The sequence below is a fragment of the Accipiter gentilis genome, chromosome 1 (genome assembly GCF_929443795.1).
Source record: "Accipiter gentilis chromosome 1, bAccGen1.1, whole genome shotgun sequence".
Classification (NCBI taxonomy): Eukaryota; Metazoa; Chordata; class Aves; order Accipitriformes; family Accipitridae; genus Astur; species Astur gentilis.
This window is the reverse complement of record NC_064880.1, coordinates 23,167,098-23,186,069: the sequence shown is the minus strand read 5'-3', so window position 1 is coordinate 23,186,069 and position 18,972 is coordinate 23,167,098. Positions and strand designations below refer to the sequence as shown.

The 18,972-nt window shown below is 37.1% G+C and overlaps 1 protein-coding gene across 2 annotated transcripts in view; it reads left to right on the top strand.

Annotated features, from left to right (window-relative positions):
• The window catches only part of BOLL (boule homolog, RNA binding protein), a 33,270-nt gene extending 16,094 nt beyond the window's left edge, over positions 1 to 17,176 (top strand). For both annotated transcript variants that reach the window (XM_049814891.1, XM_049814978.1), the window contains 6 exons: positions 1,864 to 1,935; positions 2,865 to 2,912; positions 10,460 to 10,585; positions 12,065 to 12,143; positions 16,163 to 16,183; positions 17,151 to 17,176. In XM_049814891.1, coding sequence (XP_049670848.1) covers positions 1,864 to 1,935; positions 2,865 to 2,912; positions 10,460 to 10,585; positions 12,065 to 12,143; positions 16,163 to 16,183; positions 17,151 to 17,176 — 372 coding nt within the window. The remainder of the gene's footprint in view (positions 1 to 1,863; positions 1,936 to 2,864; positions 2,913 to 10,459; positions 10,586 to 12,064; positions 12,144 to 16,162; positions 16,184 to 17,150) is intronic.
• Positions 17,177 to 18,972: the final 1,796 nt, after the last annotated feature.

Below are 18,972 nucleotides of genomic sequence, written 5' to 3'. Positions count from 1 at the left end.
CTACTTAAGTTTATTGTTCTTCTGCAGGGGACTCTTGCTTTGATGTGGCCTATTGAGCAGGGTAGTTCAGAATCAGTGTGGGTGCTACCCCAGGAGAAGTTTTGTTTTACTAAGGAGTTGTTTGTGCTTATGACCCTGATTGGCTCCATTCATTATTCCTCCACGAGTGAAGTGTTTTTAGCTGCAAACTATTATGCTGGGTATAAAAAGAGAACATAATACTAGATCAACAAAGCAAAAGTAAAACTGGGTAATTTTATAGTCTGTCTAGATACATACTCTTTTTTTCAAGAATACTGCTTGTTTTAGGAGGAAAATAATTCAATAGGCTAATTGGTTGGCTTGGGGAAATTGGACAGAATTTCTTGGGAAATACAGGAAGGTGTTGTCAATTGCTTCAGTTTTTTCTACGAGAAGGAAGGATTGCAAGACTGATGGGGTCTGCATAAGGCACAGGACCTACATAGGGGATGCATCCTTACTAATTTCTGTAAAAGCAGCATTCACCGAGGCTGTACATAACATCACTATATATGAGTGGAAAAAACCCTTCACATATTGGGGGAAAAAGCTCAATAGAATAATTACTAATAAAGAAAAACAGTTTTCCCAAAACAGAGATGAGGGCAGTAAGAGCTTCTTTTATGTTGTTAATTTTGGCACTGTAGAATCTTTTCCTCGGCATTTAACCTCTGTTTTAATCACTTCTAAGATGTTTGCTCCTCTAACAGAGGCATGATGTAGTGCCTCATAGTACCTTATCAGCTATAGAGGATAAGCATAAATACCTGTTAACATATTTTAGAAAGGCTTTTTGAAGTTCATGCTATATAGATCTAGATAACTTGTTCAAATCCTGTCTGTTGGAAAAACAGTATTTTTTTGTGTTCTAGTACTGAACTTTGGTTCTGGTGCCCTGTATCAGATCCACTGTGTTTCAAACAAATAGCGCTCAATCGTTCCAATTACAAATAGGGCTGCCTCTTTTGGCTTCAGTTATTTACATATTTGTAGTTTTCCTTGTTAGGAAAGTACCTGTATAAAGAAGTTGAAGAAAAAACCTGCAAATTTGATGTTGGAGAAAACACTAATCGAACTAAAGATATTAATACTTTTTAGTGTGTATTGTGCATATATAACAGTTCTCACTGGGTCTTTTATTTTCCATTTTGCAGTCTGCATTTTCATATAGTGTAGAATGAGTTAAAGTAGTTTTGGAGCTGTTCCTTCCTAAATACTTGCAGGAATGAAGGAATTTAATGACATGGGAGTTAAACATGCTAGCTTTGATCAGAACTAGAGGTTCACAGTGCAATGTTGACCTCTACCATGGCCATATATTTCTGCCCCCCTTTCTTTCACTGGTGTTTCTCTGACCCTAAACTGGGCCCCCACAAAACCCAGGCAAGTTTCTAGCTGGTTTAGTTCCCTAAACTGGCTCACTGTCAAATCAGATAAATGCTTGGGTTGATGTGAGGATGGGAAGTGGAAAAGGGAAGATTGGGTTGGGGGCATGAACAGTGTAGGAATATGTCAGTGACAACTTAGATTGTCCTAAGTGTTTACAAAAATGTACCTATGGTCAGGGTAGTAGATGGCCTTAGCATATCTAGATAATCTGTGGTCGCCTACTGCTTTCTGGAAAGAACTAAGTAAATATGCCAAAGATTTTTGTTTCATCTCTAATGTAGGCCCTTAGAAACAGTGGTTTTGAAGAATCTAAGTGTAAGTTAAAACTTGGTAAATCCATTTTCAAAGGGCATGGGAGGTGGTTCAGCATTATAGTATTCCAGAACTGTTCTTAATAGGAGTGGTAACTTATGAAATTGCTGCATTAAGACTTGTAACTTTTTTCTTTTTAAGCCGCGCTCCATTTCCAGTTCACCTGTGATGGTAGCTCAACCAGTTTATCAGTCTCCTACATACCATTATCAGGTATCTGTTTGAAAATGGGTTTCAGACCATCAGTATTCCTTCCAGCCATGCAGTTTTATTTGCAGCACTGTCTCAGGTCTGTTTAGGAGATAAAAGGACTGTTCAAAATAGTCGTGTAAAACAGATTTTAATTTCAATGAAGGCTTTCTTTTATCATCTAAGCCAAACTACTGCTCAAAGCAGGGCTGGTTAGATCAGGTTTGTTGGGAACTTGTGCAGTTGAATTTTAAATATCTGCAGTTACAGGGATTCCACAACGTTTCTGGACAGCCTATTCCAATACTTGACCCTTCTCATGGTAAAAGACTTTTTTTTCCCTTTAACTAGTTAAAATTTTCAGTGGTGTTCCAGCCTGTGTCAGTTGACTCTTGTGCTCTGAACACCTCTCATGAGAATCTGGCTCAGTCATATTTATGCCCCTACCTCCATTAGGTAGTTGTAGCCAGCAATAATTAAGCCCTCCCACCTTTATACTTCTCAAGGCTGAACAAACCCAATTCTCCCAGCATTCTGATATGTCTGTTCTCCAGTCCACTAACCATCTTGGTGGCCCGCTACAGGATTTATGCAGTATGTCCATGTTTTTAATGTGTATTGGAATCTATGCATATGGAACAATTTTATACATATACACTTATACATGATATTTATACAATATTATGCATATTGTATCTTCTGTTTTCCTAATTAGGCATGCGTCTTAGATGCTTCAGTATTTTAGAAGCTTATGAAATGCCCAAGTCAGAGGCTGAGTGGAAGTAGAGAAAACTATGTTCCTGAATTATTTGAGGGTTTAATGACAATAATATTTCTTCTTTTAATTAAGAATTGATTATAGATTGGAGATGTGTTTGATTCTAGTATGTTGGGAATTCTAGTGTGTGTATATTCTTAATCACATAAGTAATGCCTTTTTTGTTTGAATTTAGGCACCTACACAGTGTCTTCCAAGTCAGTGGCAGTGGTCTGTTCCACAGGTAAATACAGTCCATAGTTGCAGTATTTTACTGTTAGTTTGCATCTAGTTTAAAGGTATGGTATGCTTTTCTAACAGTAACTTTTCCCACTATTCACAACACTGTTGAAATAAATACAAATTGCTATATTTTAGCAATGCATTTGCAATGCTTGCTGATACAATAGAAGGCATAAAATAGCATTTATTGAAACATGAAATCCAAATCTGATGTAAAGAAAGCATCTTTCCTACACTTCTCCCTCTGGCAAAAAGTTTGTAGTAAATTATCTAATATGTTCTCAGAAGCATGTAAAAACTGCCATGTTTTGCCTGATAGGAGAAATTAGTATTAACTAGCTTATTAACGGATACTGTGACGTTTCACTGGAATATTGCTAGCAGAAGCATTGTCCAAAAAGTGGATTCATCACCCAGTGTGCAACGAGCCAATAATCACACGCTCAGGAGAGACATTATTTGTTTCATATTTGCGCAAAGGTGGGCGCTAGGTGGTAATTCCACAAAGCTACCACACCCTACAGTTAAACAAGCAAGCAATTTATACAGTTTCAGATTCACCCACTTAGTTTCCAAAGTAGTTTCCCAAAATCATTATTGGTACTTGTTTAGCTGCCACTATTTCTATTGGGCTAAGGTTTTCTCATCTTTGAATTAAAGGTACAGTGTTCTTTTATTCTACAGCACATGCTCAAGGAGTAGGGGTGAGGGTGTCTCAAATTGAGTCGGTGGTCACGATCTCCCCCAGCCACCTTTACCCCCAGTTACTGCAGACATCCACTGACTTCATGCCCATTATCAGTGACTCAACTTTTGGCGCCTTCTAGGGTGAGATATTTCCTTCTTATCGGTCTTTGAATTCTTCTTTGAGGTTGCTCAAGGCCCAATTTCTCCAGGATATCCTTGGTTAAAGAATGCTAGCTGTTTGCTTTTCTGATTACAAATAATTAAGTGTCTTTAGACTATCAGCTTAATACCCATACAAAGAACATCTTGCATAGAAAGAAACAGATCATTTCACATTTTTAGGTTAATCTTCAACAATCCCCCCCTTTGAGACTTGTATGAATATTCTTCATATAAGTTTCATTCTAAATGTAACGATTTAGAAATACATTTAAAAATACATTATATGATTACATAGATACAGACAAATACCACTACTACAACTATTAAGATAGAGTAAATTTGTACAAATAGAACAAAAAATATTAAAATAATTCCCGTAAGACAATACTAAAAACACTTTCCCCTGTGTACACTCTAAATGCAGGATGGACTTTATATTAATCCAAGTACAGTTCATGTATCTCTGTATTTTCAGCTTCAAAGGTCCAGTTTCCTCAACTTTCCATCTTTTAGGAGGTGCCGCTTTCACTTGGGTATAGTGAATCCATGAGTCAATTCCCTGCAGCTTCACAATGGTATTAGTTGTCAGCCACACCAAATAAGGTCCTTTCTGTTTTTCTGCTAGTGGCTCTTCTCTCCAAGTTTGCAAATATACTTGATCTCCTGGTTTAAATAAATACAGAGGTGAATCCAAAGGTACAGGGGTTCTTATTTGGATATACCTGTGCAGGGAAGAAAGAACTCTTGCCAAAGACAAGAGGTGATCACTAAGTATCTGGACACCTTTTAGGCACATTTAATTTCCTTTTCTAGTTAAATTTGTTACATATGGTTTTCCATACAAGATCTCAAAAGGGCTAAGTCCTTCTCTGACCCTTGGAGTAACTCGTAACTCTTAATAATGCTAATGGTAAAACTTCAATCCATTTCACATGTGTTTTCTGATACAATTTACTATTTTGTCTCTTCATTGTTTGATTCATCCTTTCTACCTTCCCACTTGCTTGCAAGCCTCCATGGGGTATGCAAGTCCCATTTGATTTGTAAAAATTTGGATATCCCTTGGACTGTCTCTGCTACAAATTGCAGTCCTTGATCTGAGGAGAACCCTTTTGGTACCCCAAATCTCGGAATGATTTCTTTAAGTAAAACTTTTACCAATTCTCTTGCCTTGTTGATGTGACACGGGAAAGCTTTGGGGCATCCTGAAAAAGTATCCACGATCACCAGTAGATATTTAGATCCCCTACAACTAGGTAGCTCAGAAAAATTTATTTTTTCCAGTAATCTCCAGATGTAAAACCTTTGCTTACCTCTCCTACAGGGGCCTTTTCTGAATTTAGGATTATTCTTTAAATGAACTTCACATTTCTGTACAATCCCTTTATCTATTAACAACATGTTAATTCCCACAGCATATGGTCTCGTTGCTTCAAGCAAAGCTTCAACTCCCATGTGTGTACTTTTATGCGTCCTTTCCATTAGCTCCTTCATTATAGGCAAAGTCACTCTACACTGACCCATCAAGGTTACCCACCATCCTTCCAGAGCCTTCTTACATTTCAGTAATGCTGCAAGTCTCTTTTCCTTTTTGGTGTATACAGGTACTTCAATTTTCACAACTCTTTCTGGGATTAATTCTGCTACATTTATTGGTAAAGCTGCTCTCTTTGCAGCCTCATCAGCTTTTTATTTTCTTTAATTACATTAGTACATCCAGATTGATGGGCTTTGCAATGTGTAACTGCTGTTTCTTTAGGCTTGTTAACTGCATCAAGTACTTCCCTAATTTCTTTGCCATATTTTATGGGGTTTTGTTGTCCCAAAAGTGGGGTTGTTTACCTGGTGTGCGAAATGCCAATATACACACAGAGCAGAGGTATTTATTCCAGTTTATGTTTGCGCAGAGATGGGGGCTAGGTGGTAATCCACAGAGCTAGCACACACCATACCTCAACAGGCAAGCAATTTATACAGTTCAGTTATATGTATTGAATTTCCAAAGTTCTTCCCCAAAACTGGTAGTCGCTTATCCACCACAATTTCTGTTGGGCTAAGGTTTCCCTGCTTCAAATTAAAGGTAGAGTGTTCTTTTATTCTACATCGCATGCTCAACAAGAGTGGGGGGGTAAGTCTTTTTGGTCTTGAGTTGGTGGTTGTGATCTGCCCCTGCCGCCCTTGCCTTTCCTCCAGTTATCACGGGTTTTCGCAGACTTCATGCCTATTAGCAATTATTCAACTTTTTGGTGCCTCCTGGGGTAGGATGTTCCCTTCTTATCAGTCTTTAAGTTCTTCAGGGGCACAGTCATTAGCGAGGCATGCCTTGTTTATACAAAGGGTGTCTTGTTTCACAAGACCTTTGTGGTGGTCTTAAGGTGGCTTAAGTACATCATTTCTTAAGTACATCAGTTCCCTTGTGAGGATAACAGTCCTCGTTCTTTCCAAATTGTACCACGAGCATGTATCACACCAAAGGGGTATTTTGAGTCCATATACACATTAGCTCATTTTCCTTCTGATAATTCCAAAGCTCGAGTTAAAGCAATCAGTTTAGCTTTCTGGACAGATATATTTACAGGCAATTGTTCCATTTCTGTTTCCTTCTCCAAAGTCACAACAGCATACCCAGCCTTCTGTTCCCCTTTATTTACAAAGCTACTTCCATCAGTGAATAGCTCCTAATCAAGATGTTGTAGAGGGGAGTCCTTCAAATCTGGATGGCTAGAATATACTTGCTCAATGGTCTGTAAACAATCATGTGTTAATCCTTCTTATCAAGAGGGCAACAATGATGCTGGATTTAAAGTATTACATACTTTCATTGCCACATCCTCTTGTTCAAGCAAGGTTGCTTGATGCTGTACCATCCTGCTCGGAGACAGCCAGTGATGTACTACTTGTTCCAAACCAGTTATAACTGCATGTGACACGTAAACAGTGATTCTTTGTCCCATTCTTATCTTTTGTGCCTCCTGTATTAACATCACTGCTGCAGCTACTGCCCTTAAGCATCCTGGCCATCTAGAGCTTACGTTATCCAGTTGTTCCGAGAAGTAAGCTACTGGTCTTTTTCCAGTCCCCTAAAGTTTGTACAAGCACTCCCATTGCTTGATGTCCTCAATCTCATAAAGCTCAAAAGGCTTTGTCAAATGGAGGTGGCCCTCATAAGAGCAACCTTTATATTGTTCAACCCTTCTCAACATTCCAGAGTCCATTCTAACACTTTTGGTCCCCTAATAGCCTCATACAAAGGTTTAGCCATCAATCCAAAATCGGGTATCCAAAAGCGACACCACCTGGCCGTTCCAAGAAATCCTCTTAACTCTTTTTATTTGGGTGGGGCAGTCATGACAAATTGCTTCCCTCCTCTCGATCCTCAGTTTTCTTTCTCCTTGAGAAATTTCAAAACGAAGATAGGTCACATTTTTCTGTGCAATCTGTGCGTTTTTCTGAAACATTCGATAGCTAGCTAACCCTAAAAAGTTCAATAAACTAATGGTTGCTTCTTTAAACTCCTCAATGGTATTTGCCCCCAACAGGATGTTATCCACATATTGTAGCAAGGTAATTAACAAGTTCTTGCCTTACCATTGTTCAATTCCTTTGCTAGTACATTACCAAAGATGGTGGGGCTATTCTTAAATCCTTGGGGAAGTACTGTCCAACATAGCTGCATCTTGTGTCCTGTTGTAGGACTCTCCTGCTCGAGGGTGAACAGTTTTTGCCTCCATTCTTCCAGAGGAATACAGAAAAAAGGCATCTTTTACGTCCAGCACAGCTTCACCCCTTGTTTTAATTCCACTTTAACCAGTTCGGCTGATCTATTTCTTCCAGGCCTCTGCCCACACAAAGGGGACCACCACATCCATAATTTCAGAGGGGATTTCAACTTGTTCATTCTTCATGTCCTTGATTTCCACTGACTCTTGTAACATATAAACTTATGCTCCCCAGGCATTACTCTGAGGAGCATGCGCTTGAATTTTCCTTCAAAAGTTATCTGTGCTCCCAATTTATTTAGTAAATCCCATCCCATAAGAGGTAATGGATATTCTGTCATATACAAAAATTCATGTATCAATGTTTTCTTTCCAATTTCACACATTTTAAGTTGGGAAAGGGCCTAACCTCTCGCTTTCCCATGGCACCAACCACTGCCATAGAGAACTTATAGGTCCCTTACAGCTATTTAACACAGAATAAGTTGCCCCTGTATCTACCAAAAATGTAACAATTTCATTCCCCAGCTTGACTGGAACTAGGGGCTTCGCTGGGGAATTAAACTTCTCAGCCCCTGGTCCCTGTCCATCAGAATCCTCTGTACTGATCACTAGTAAATAAGCCTGAGGGATAGGGGCACAAAGGGGAGACCAAGTTGGTCTTTTTTTCAGACATTCATTTTTCCAGTGTCCCCTTTCTTTGCAAATGGCACATTGGTCGAGCCCCAAAGGGGTTCTGTTCTCAATGTTTACCCCTTCTCCCCATCCCTTTCCATGCTCCCATCCTCTTGGGAAACCCCTTCCCCTGGAGTATGTTTGCACCCGACTAAATGCAGCTGCTAAAATAGCAGCCTTTTGCTTCTGATCTTTTAGTTTCTCCTTTTGTTTTTCTTTCTTTTCTAACTCTTCTCTATTATTATATGCCTTACAAGAAATCTCAATCAGTTGAGTTATTGTCATCCCTGACATACCATCTACCTTTTGTAACTTCCTTATCAGATACTGACAATTTGCATCTCTCTCGTTCATAACAATTTCTTAAAGCAAAGAACATATCTGCATATGGGATTTCATCCCACTTATCTTGCCTTCTACAAAACAGCATTAGCTGCAAAATAACACTGTAATTCGAAGTTCCCATTTCTGGCCATTTTTCTTCATCATCTGATTTATACACCAGCCACCGTTGACTGCAGTACTCTTAATTTCTTCCTTGTTAGGGGATCCCCACCAAACTTGTTCCAGTATTTTAGGAGGCATCCTAATGGAGAGCAAAAGGGAGGCTCTGCAGACTGTCCTGCTTCCATACTGTTAGCCCAAAAGAACATTCTTAACCACGCTTTCATGCATTCCAGTCGTCACCTTCAAGCGTGTACAAATTTTATAAAATATCTCTATATACCTTTACCATATAAAGTACCCCCCTTGCGATGTCTCTAATATGCATGTTGCACCTTTGTGCTGCTTACCTGCTCTGTACAGGGAGAGTACTCCGGAGTCCCCGAAACAAAATGTCGGTGCATGCTGGAGTTTGAAGAGCAGCTTCTCCCTGCCGGTAGCTGGCAAGTGGATCCGGGCAAGGCTTTACGGCTGTCCCATCTGGGTCGCCAAAACCAGTTGTCCGAAAAGCGGACTCGTCACCCACCCAGTGTGCAACGAGCCAATAATCACACGCTCAGGAGAGACATTATTTGTTTCATATTTGCGCAAAGGTGGGCGCTAGGTGGTAATTCCACAAAGCTACCACACCCTACAGTTAAACAAGCAAGCAATTTATACAGTTTCAGATTCACCCACTTAGTTTCCAAAGTCGTTTCCCAAAATCATTATTGGTACTTGTTTAGCTGCCACTATTTCTATTGGGCTAAGGTTTTCTCATCTTTGAATTAAAGGTACAGTGTTCTTTTATTCTACAGCACATGCTCAAGGAGGGGGGGTAAGTCTTTTAGGTCTTGAATTGAGTCGGTGGTCACAATCTCCCCTAGCCGCCTTTACCCCCAGTTACTGCAGACATCCACTGACTTCATGCCCATTATCAGTGACTCAACTTTTGGCGCCTTCTAGGGTGAGATATTTCCTTCTTATCGGTCTGTGAATTCTTCTTTGAGGTTGCTCAAGGCCCAATTTCTCCAGGATGTCCTTGGTTAAAGAATGCTAGCTGTTTGCTTTTCTGATTACAAATAATTAAGTGTCTTTAGACTATCAGCTTAATACCCATACAAAGAACATCTTGCATAGAAAGAAACAGATCATTTCACATTTTTAGGTTAATCTTCAACAAGACACACAAGTATGGTGAAATTAGACCCAGACCCTTGAAATAGGAGGAAGAACTTGAAATTGCTAACTTGGTAATTTTAGCGGGGAGACTTCACTGTGATCTCTGTAGCAAAGGAGTTTGATATGGAAATGTTGATACTCAAAGAACTTGAGTTTGAAGCTGAAAAGAGGACCAAGTCCCTTAAGCTTGAACTGTTAGAATGCATCCTCATTACTTTAGTAGCAGCCAGCCTTGTCCAATTATGGTCAGTTCTACTCTTAATAGATGTCTGTCTCTTGCTTTGAAATCTGGATGCTGATTTACAGAAATACTGTGGGTTTAATTTTAAAACAAAAATACTTGGTTTTTTTAATATAACATTTTTTCCAAGAGAAAATTAAACTGTTTTATGTTTCTGTGATCTTGAGAGTAAGTGTTAATTTTATAAATTTTAGGGTTTCTCTAACAATGCTCTCCAAAATGTAAATAATATCTAAAAAAAATACATGAAAGTGATTAAAGGACATCTTTGTTTTTGTTTTGTCCTACTATCTGACATTTCTTCCCCCTCACTTAGTTTCCTGAAGTTATTAAAGATTAATTTGACACTTTCTTTTAAAGCTTTATCTTCGTTTATATGTAGCAAAGACTGTAAAATAAACTTTGGTATTTATAATGCCTAAGTTATATAACTTAAGAAAACAATGTGTTTTATTTCAGTCTCCTGCCTCTTCACCTTCATTCTTGTATCTGCAGCCATCTGAAGTCATTTATCAGCCAATAGGGATTACCCAGGAAAGTGGATGTATACCTCCACCTCTCCTAGTGGAAGCTGCAGTTCCTGAGGTATTTTTGTAAAAAACTTTACTTAAAATTGAAGCATTTATCTTTAATTGAAAAACATAATCTTTTAGTTTAAGCATAGGCCATTCGGAGCACCTACACCAACTGTTCACTGCACTTACCCCAACACCCATGATGGTGCTGTTAAGTAATTTCTGTTGTCCTCAAGTTAGAGTATCTCTTCCAGTTTTCTATGAGGATGCTTTGGTTCTGAAATATTGGAGAGTCACAAGTGTATGACAGCACTATAAAGACTAGTCAGTTTGGTGTTTGGATTTTTTTTAAATAACACTTAAATAAAATTAGTCAGACTCTTCAGAATGCTGGATTAGTCTACCTAAGCCATAACAGCTTCCTGAAGTAATAATTCTTCTCTGAGTAGAAGCTCGTTTCTAAATATTCTGAAGATCAGAATGAGTTAAGAGTAGGTGAATGACAAAATAACTTTTTTCTTTGTTTACAACTTTTTTTGCTTCTATATCAGTAGCATTTCTAATGTTTCTTAAGAGATTCTTAATGTACAATAAGGCCTTTTTTTATAATTGGATATTAAAAATGACAGTAAATAATTCGCTACAGAAAAACTTACTATAAAATTGAAAGTGTATTACAATTAATTGGTACTTTTCCTGTTTGATAATTCATTCTTCTTTAACAGGGTTGCCAATATAAATGGTAAATTAGGACAGTAATCAAGTATTTTTACAAAAGTTGAAGAGTACTGTATTATTACAAGAGAAGTTCCAAAACTGGTATTTCAGATATCTTAAGCAGGAAATCCTGAGATACCCAAGTAATATAATTTCCCTACAAAGGTATTGAATAATACAAGACTTTGGTTGTTGGGGTTTTTCTTCTATTTTTTAAACTGCATAAATCTTGGTATATATTGTATAATCATAAATCTTATTATCAATGTTACTCTTGTATTTCATAAATCGGATATCAAGTTACAGAGAAAAATTTGAAATCTGTGAGCACTAAGAAAAATACTGAAACTAGTTAAGGAATATTTGGATGTAACATGGTCTCAGTTCACAGGTACATAATTTGTTGATGTTAAAGAAAGCAGTATGTGGAAATTCAGAAGATGGTGTAAAATCAAAAGAAAAGCCTGTGTATTTTTTGTATGTAGATACTTTTTCATGGTGATAATGCTGAGAATTACATTTCAATATGCTGATCTACACATTTAAACAATGTTCCAGTTAGAGCCAAGTGAAATGGATTCCTAGTAGAGAAGTGTGCTACTTCTGTCAATGGAAGTGCGTTTTGATACTGATTGAGATAAACTAAATTCACTGAACTTCGATACAGTGGGGAAAACAGATTTAAATATTGAAATTTTGGTTTGTAAAAAGTAAGTAGTTTAGATAAACAGAGCCCACAATTTGAGGTTTAGGGAATCTAAATTCACGTGAAAGGTTTGCAAAACCACAAAATTGTGTAACAAGTTTTTCTGCTTTTTTTTTTTAATACCAGCTGTATTCTGATCATGGAGTTCCAGCACCACATCACCAGCCTTATGCCCAGAGTGCCATAGCCATACCTGGACCTGTGAGTGTCAAACTAAGATAGTTAAAGCAAGCATGGTAGTATTAGTGTCCTGTTTCTTCCAGGGAGACAGTAAGATAAGAGGGGCAGGGATGAAAAAGTCTTTTATTAATGAATTAATAAATAAAGGAAAATGGAAATGTTTCCGACAAACTGATTTTTTTTTTTTTTTTTTTTTTTTTTTACTTGAGGCTTTGTTACAGAGGACGTAGGTATTACTTATTTTGGAACTATTTGGGGAAATAAAAAAAAACATGACTAGTTATTTTAAAACTTGAGATATAAAGAAGACTGCAAATAAAAAAATGTATTTTGAGAGAAATCCGTGAACCTCATTCAGTTCTTTGAAATTATGGTTACAAATCCTTGTCTGTATGTCTCTGGATCTTGAGAAATTGAATTCGTTACTTGCAGCCTGAGATAAGCACCTCATGTTGTGGAGAGGTGGGGTTTTGGAACACAGGATGAAAAGCTGTTCCGGTTGGCCACCTGTGGGTGTTTTTCTGTGCAGTCCTGATTTTTGAATGGCCGTTCTAAAATGTGATTCTTCCATGTCACCTGACGCAAGTTTTTGGGGGTTTTTGGGTCCCAGTTTAAGGTCCTTTTGCCTAAATTAGTAAGGTTATTAACACAACATATGAAATAATATCTAAACTAGATTTGCCTGATAGCAAAGGACTAAAGGTATCAGTAGTTTTACTTGATATTACAGCACTTACTCTTCTGTGAAAGATGCTTACTCAACTACAAATAACAGACTAAATAGGAATGAATCAAAGCCATGTTATAGGCTTTTATATGTATTTTTTTCATTTATTTTATATTTCTTTTAAAAGAAGAATCTTTTTTCCAGACTATTGTGTAATAATATCTACTAAATATTTCCAGTAGAGGGGGCTGTAACATTAAGTGTTGTCTTGGAATAAAATGCAAGTACTCCAATTAAAAAATCAGAAGCTAAATATGAATTTGAGAATACTAATCTTGAGTGATTCATATTTTTAAGAAATACTTAAAAGGGAGTTGGTGTAACACAGTGATCATGATATCCAGTTTATATTCCATTTTCTAACAGTGTATGAAAACACTTTTTAAAAAAATGGCAATAGTAGTCTCAGAATCAAAAAACAGTGCATATTTACTGTATCAAATAGAGAAACAAGCTTTTTACCTTGAAACTTGACTTCTATTATCTTTCCTAGGGTCAAGGCTATATGAACAAGATAGTGTGAAGTAAGTTACAAGGTAGATCTAGAGCATGATAGCTCTTCCTCTTCTACAGTAATTGCCATAGTACCATGCTTCACTTTATAGCAAAGTAGTTTACTCTGTGATAAGTGATAATGTGTTAATTTATAGTAGAATGTGTGCATGCATGGTAAAACCACGTTTCGTTACTGTGGCACAGGAAATGAGCTACAAATACAGACTCTCATGATACAGTATTTTCTATGTTTATTCATAGCTTTAGAAGTGATCTTGCATACAGGCAAAGCTGGCATAACCCAGCAATTCATTCCATTTTCCACACCACCCATTTCCTGTGCTGGTAGATGTTTTTGTAAGGCAATGTGGTTAAACCAGGTCAGGGAATGGATGTAGTTGAAGATGAAGCCCCACTGCCACCACCCAAAAAGAGCTAACTTAAACTTGCATCAGTTCCTCAGACTGGTTTGTCAAGCAACTGCACAAACTCTTGTACCTATAAAAGAAGTTTGGGATAAGGTAGAAGAAGTAAGACTTTGTTACCAGTGCAGATTTAAACTTGATGAAACTGAGCATGAAATTGCTAATCCTGTCCATTCTTTCACTGTATTTCTTGCTCATTCTTACCTGTTTTCTCAGAAGTCTTGTTACCCATAATTGAAACTCTGCTCTGTTTGGGTCTGAGGTAGATTCAGATATGGTTAAACTCTTACAAAGACTTGCTGAATTCCAATAATATTATTCATTACAAGCTGATGGCAAAGAGTTTTTGACAGGTTTTAATTTTTATTTCTTTAGTTGGCTGCGTTTAGTAGTAATTAGTAGTTCTGGAATATAATTCTTCCTTTTCACATTTCACCTTACCTTTTCACATACCCATTTAAAGTTTCAAACATATTTCATGTGTAATGAATATGATCAGCTTGTATTGTGTCTATCACTGTGGCTGAGCACTCAACAATTGAAAAAAAGAACAAATGTTGACAGCAGACTGCTATGTATTAAGCAAGTGGTTGTGTCATTACCACCTGCTCCTCAGCTGCATAAAAATAGTGCCTGCTGGCTGTAGTCTTGTTACAATATCCCAACAAATGCATCTGCTGCTTGAAAATTGCCAAGTAGTGGCCATGTAAGAGAGAGCAGATGCCTAAAGTAATGAATGACCTTACCTTGAAGGTAATCTGCTAATTGCCTCCACAGCATTAGGAATTGCATTAGGAATAAACATCTGCTTTATACTAGGAGCTGTAAGTCCTACAGTGAGAGTCGGATGGGTACAGCCAATATCCAGATATTTTTGGCAGTTGTAGACTTCTTACAGCTTTCAAATGCAGCTCAAAGTGGAGCATGCATTGCAGTCATATTTTAGTTAAGTCACAAGGGTGAGCAAATAAAATGGATGAAATCTTTACTGAAGAAAATCACAAATTTCTAAGCCAGTGTTTCCATTTATGTTGTGGATGTATAAAGAGAGCTCAGTTTGTTAATCATGTAAACCATGTGGCAGTTAACAAAGGCAGCTTTGGTTCTGGCAATTCTCTAATTTATTTTTCATTGTATCCTGCTACTTAAATAGGATTTTGTTGATGTAACTTCCAGTACTAAATCTGTAATAGTCATAAATGAAAATTAGAAGAAAACTTCCCCCAACTTCCAACTATATTTTTTTACATCCAAATTTGGTATTTAAGATCAGGTTTCAATCAAAAATACTAATCCCCTCCCCTTGATCAAGTGTTTGCTAGTGATTCTTTGTATTTACTTGAAGGTGTTTTCTTTTGGGGATTGTAACATGTTTTGTTCATGAATATATGGAAGTCATTTCATCTTCACATCTATACAAATGGATAAGGTTGACATTCATTCTCAAAGGCCGCTAGGTGCCACTTATTTTTTAGGAAGCATGAATTTTTTTTTCATCTCTACTGGATCTTGTGCAGTGTTTCAAATCCTAAATCATCCTCTAATAGATTAATGCTTGGATGCTCCTAGAGGATATGTATAATATTGTGTTTGGTAGTAAGGTCTGTGTAGTCTACAGTAACAGCAGAAACTTGAGGGAAGATTGAAATTCATGTTCTCTGGTTTCAGACCTGGGAGAAATACCTGCGAGTTAAATTTTTGTTTTGCTGGATGAATATCTTGAAGTAGTGGCCCGGTAAATGTTTGTTTTATATTGTTTGTGTATGAGGGATTCCCCTGAGGCCTGGGATGCTGAGCAGCACAGTTGCAGTCTATATAAACTGAGCAAAGGTGTAAAAGGGTCTGGCACACGGAGGTGGGTAGGTGAGCGGGGTTTGTTGTTTTGCTTCATGCTTTTGGGTTTTTTATTCTTCTTGGTCATCTTTTCCAGCTGCAGTATACCTATCGGGGTAGGCAGGGCTCTAGTCTGTCTGAGTTTTTGCTGCTCCCATTGTCTGTATCCAACAGAATATTTTGGCCGGTGATAACAGTATGGGATCATAGTGTCTTTTCCTATAGGAGGTTCTTTAGGTCCTTGGGGGAGGGGAGGAATGTTCCCTTTTATTTGAGCTTGGACATTTAGCTTCAGGAGGGAAAAAAAATAAAAATCAGTCTTACTTTATATAAACTCTTCACTCCTGTCCCCACAATAGACTAGTTGTAGCTGATAAAGCCTGACAATCTTCCTTAATCCAATTCTTGGAACCTAAAAGTGCTATACACTGGATTGGAGTGCTGAGCTATAGTACTTCTTTTAAGCTTACCCTTTTCTTCAGAAAATGTTCTGGAAAGGCATAGAGGAGTACAAAACTAGTAAGTATTTTTATGTTTTTTTTCCTGAAAACCCAGTTAACAGAGTTCTCCAACAAGAGCCTATCAATGACAGAAATGTATCCTGATTTTCAGATTTGTTTGCATGTTTGGTTTTTGTCATTACTTTGTTCTCTATTCCCCACATTCTTTTTTGATAGCTTTAAAATTGAGTTTTCTACTCTACTATAAGAAAATGCATTTTAGAAAGGTCAAAGATGTTTTTGCTTGGGCATTTCCAGTCTACAGTATTTTGGCAGTAATTATGTTGCCTTTGAATAGGCAGAAGAGGATCTTCCTATGTCAAAACAGAATTTGGGGTATTCTTTTGTAATATGGTACATGTATATATGTGTTCAGATCATAATAGTGCATGATGCTAACACCTTGGCCTTTTGGTAGTGAATGTTCTGTAAATTTAACTGAACCTAGAGCACTCCATTTTTCTCTGTAGTTGAGAGTAATAGGGTAAAATTTGTGTGGTGTGTGTGTATAATATAAATATACATGTGTTTATACATGTTTGTATACATACATATGCATGTATATTTATTTTCCCATACATATGCATGGGAAAAGTATAGTAATTTTACACCACTGTTGTGTGCTATTGTATGATAGTCCATCTGGAACAAAAAAATTAAACCTTACAACATACTTTCTGTATAGGTAAGTATTTTTTTCATTTATACATGCAGTGAAATTGAGAGAGAATAAACCTTTTTTTTAAAGTTACATTAGTCTCAGAAACATGAATCTAAACTTATAGCTGTCATATATGATTAACAAGAGCCTTGTCACCAGCTGTAGCATGGTCTGTTGCCTGTAAAAGGGGTATTTTAAACTCCACCAAAAACATATTTGTTAACTTCAAAAGCTGCAGATGGCATGCTTTTTTCTCGCATTGTTTCATTCTGTATTCTCTTTACAATGTCCTCTTTTTCTAGTCTTAATAGTTTGTTCTCATTCCAGTTTAGTGGGTTTTTTTCCTTTTACTTTCTCTGATCTGTATGTTCTCTCTCTCTCTTTACTTGACAGACACTGTGGAGCATTCACTATTAAGCCATTTGCGCAGCTCTAGTCTACCTGTACTGATTTTCTTGTCCAGTCCTTCCCATGTGGCTGAGATCCATCATCAACATACCCGCTAGCAGCTGCCTGTTGTGAAACTTGGGGTCAGTTGTTTCATTGCAATGCTTGCTATTTACAAATTAATAATAAAACATGCTCAGATAGAATTTAGCGTAGTCTGCAATATTGCTTAGCTGCTTCCTGCATGTTTGTAAATTTCCTAATAATTCTGTTATGTAAAACAAACTTTATATAATCCTTGTCATTTATTCCTGGGATAATAATGTATATATTAATTCCATCATTATTTTATTTCTAGTTCGACTGCTCAAGTTCTGTCTGTGTTTGGATTATTTTCCTTCAACAGGGAGGGAAACTTACAGTACTTCAATGTATGATTTTTGTTTCTGAAAACTCTTAATTCCTTTATTGACAACTCTCTCCCCTTTTCTCCCTATGTTGTGTGATTTAGTGGTTTATATTCATGGAGTTATACTCTGGCAGGTGCTTAACCATGCTTTTATTGTGAAAAAGGTGCTGCTTTTAGTTGCTTGCACTTCTTTAAAAAAATAAGGATTTTAATAAAATGAAGCTAGGGAAGAATACATGTTTTTCACATGTTAAAATTTGTGTCCGTTTCTTATTTGATAGCCTTTAAACAGCTCAGTGATTTGTAGCAGGGGCTTGCTATTTGTTAAGGTGTGACTTCTTGTCTGTATATGTGCCTGTGCGTTTTATCCCCACGTGTGGCTGTTAAAAACTATTAGAAGTTTGACAGTGTGAAACTGAGCATAGTTCTTTTCTGTTGAGACCAGACAGTAGAGAAGAGAAAATGTGTTTGTGTCCTCCATATTCTAATAATCAAAACTAAAGAAAGAGTAAGAAATAGATTGGGACTGAAGTCCTGTAAGGTTGATGTAATGAAAGCTGAAGTGGGCAGGGAGACTGGCACTAGATGGCCATGGAACCTAGAGATATAGGAAAGCAATGCACAACGTGATGTGGAGCTAGTAGATAATGGAAAGAAACTGAAATCTTGAGATTAAACTGGGTTGAATATCTTGATAGGGATGTAAGAACTACAGCTGGTTGTATTAGGCAACTGGCAGAGCCAGAAGGTAAATTTAATAAAACAAAACAAAAAGTTAGTGCTGAAAACACCTGACCTAAGAAGATAAGGTTAGAAGACAAAGATACTTTGAGCCTGTGATATGGCATAGTAGGAATGGGAAGAAAGGAGTCAGGTTGGTTAAGAGAATAAAACGGATGGGAGTTCCACAAATGGGATACAGAGTAGCTGAGATACAAAGGGAGACTGTAAGAGAATTTGATCTTAGGAAGAATAAACAGAATAGTACAAGTATTCCAAAAACTGTTCTTGCCAGCGCTTATAATGGTAGCCCTGTTTTCTGGATCTTGCCATGCTTTTGTCAGCAGCTAGTGGCATCCACTGACAAATTACTTAATCGCAGTCCATTGCCTATTTGTTAGTTTACAAGTAGGATACCTATCAGTTATTCAGCTCAAGTTTTATAAATCTGAGTTTTAGCTACTAAAAAAATTACTTAAGCATTATTGTAAATTCCCATGGTAGTGCATTGCACTAATCTACATTACAGAGAATGCAGAAGTAAAAAAACAAAATTGGTTAAATAGTTTTGCACTGTAACATATTACAAAAATAATTTTTCCTTATCCAATTAAAAAGGATACAATTGCTTTAATAGCTTGACATACTTTATTAAGGCTATATGATCAATGAACAAAACTTGATTTTTTTTTTAAGG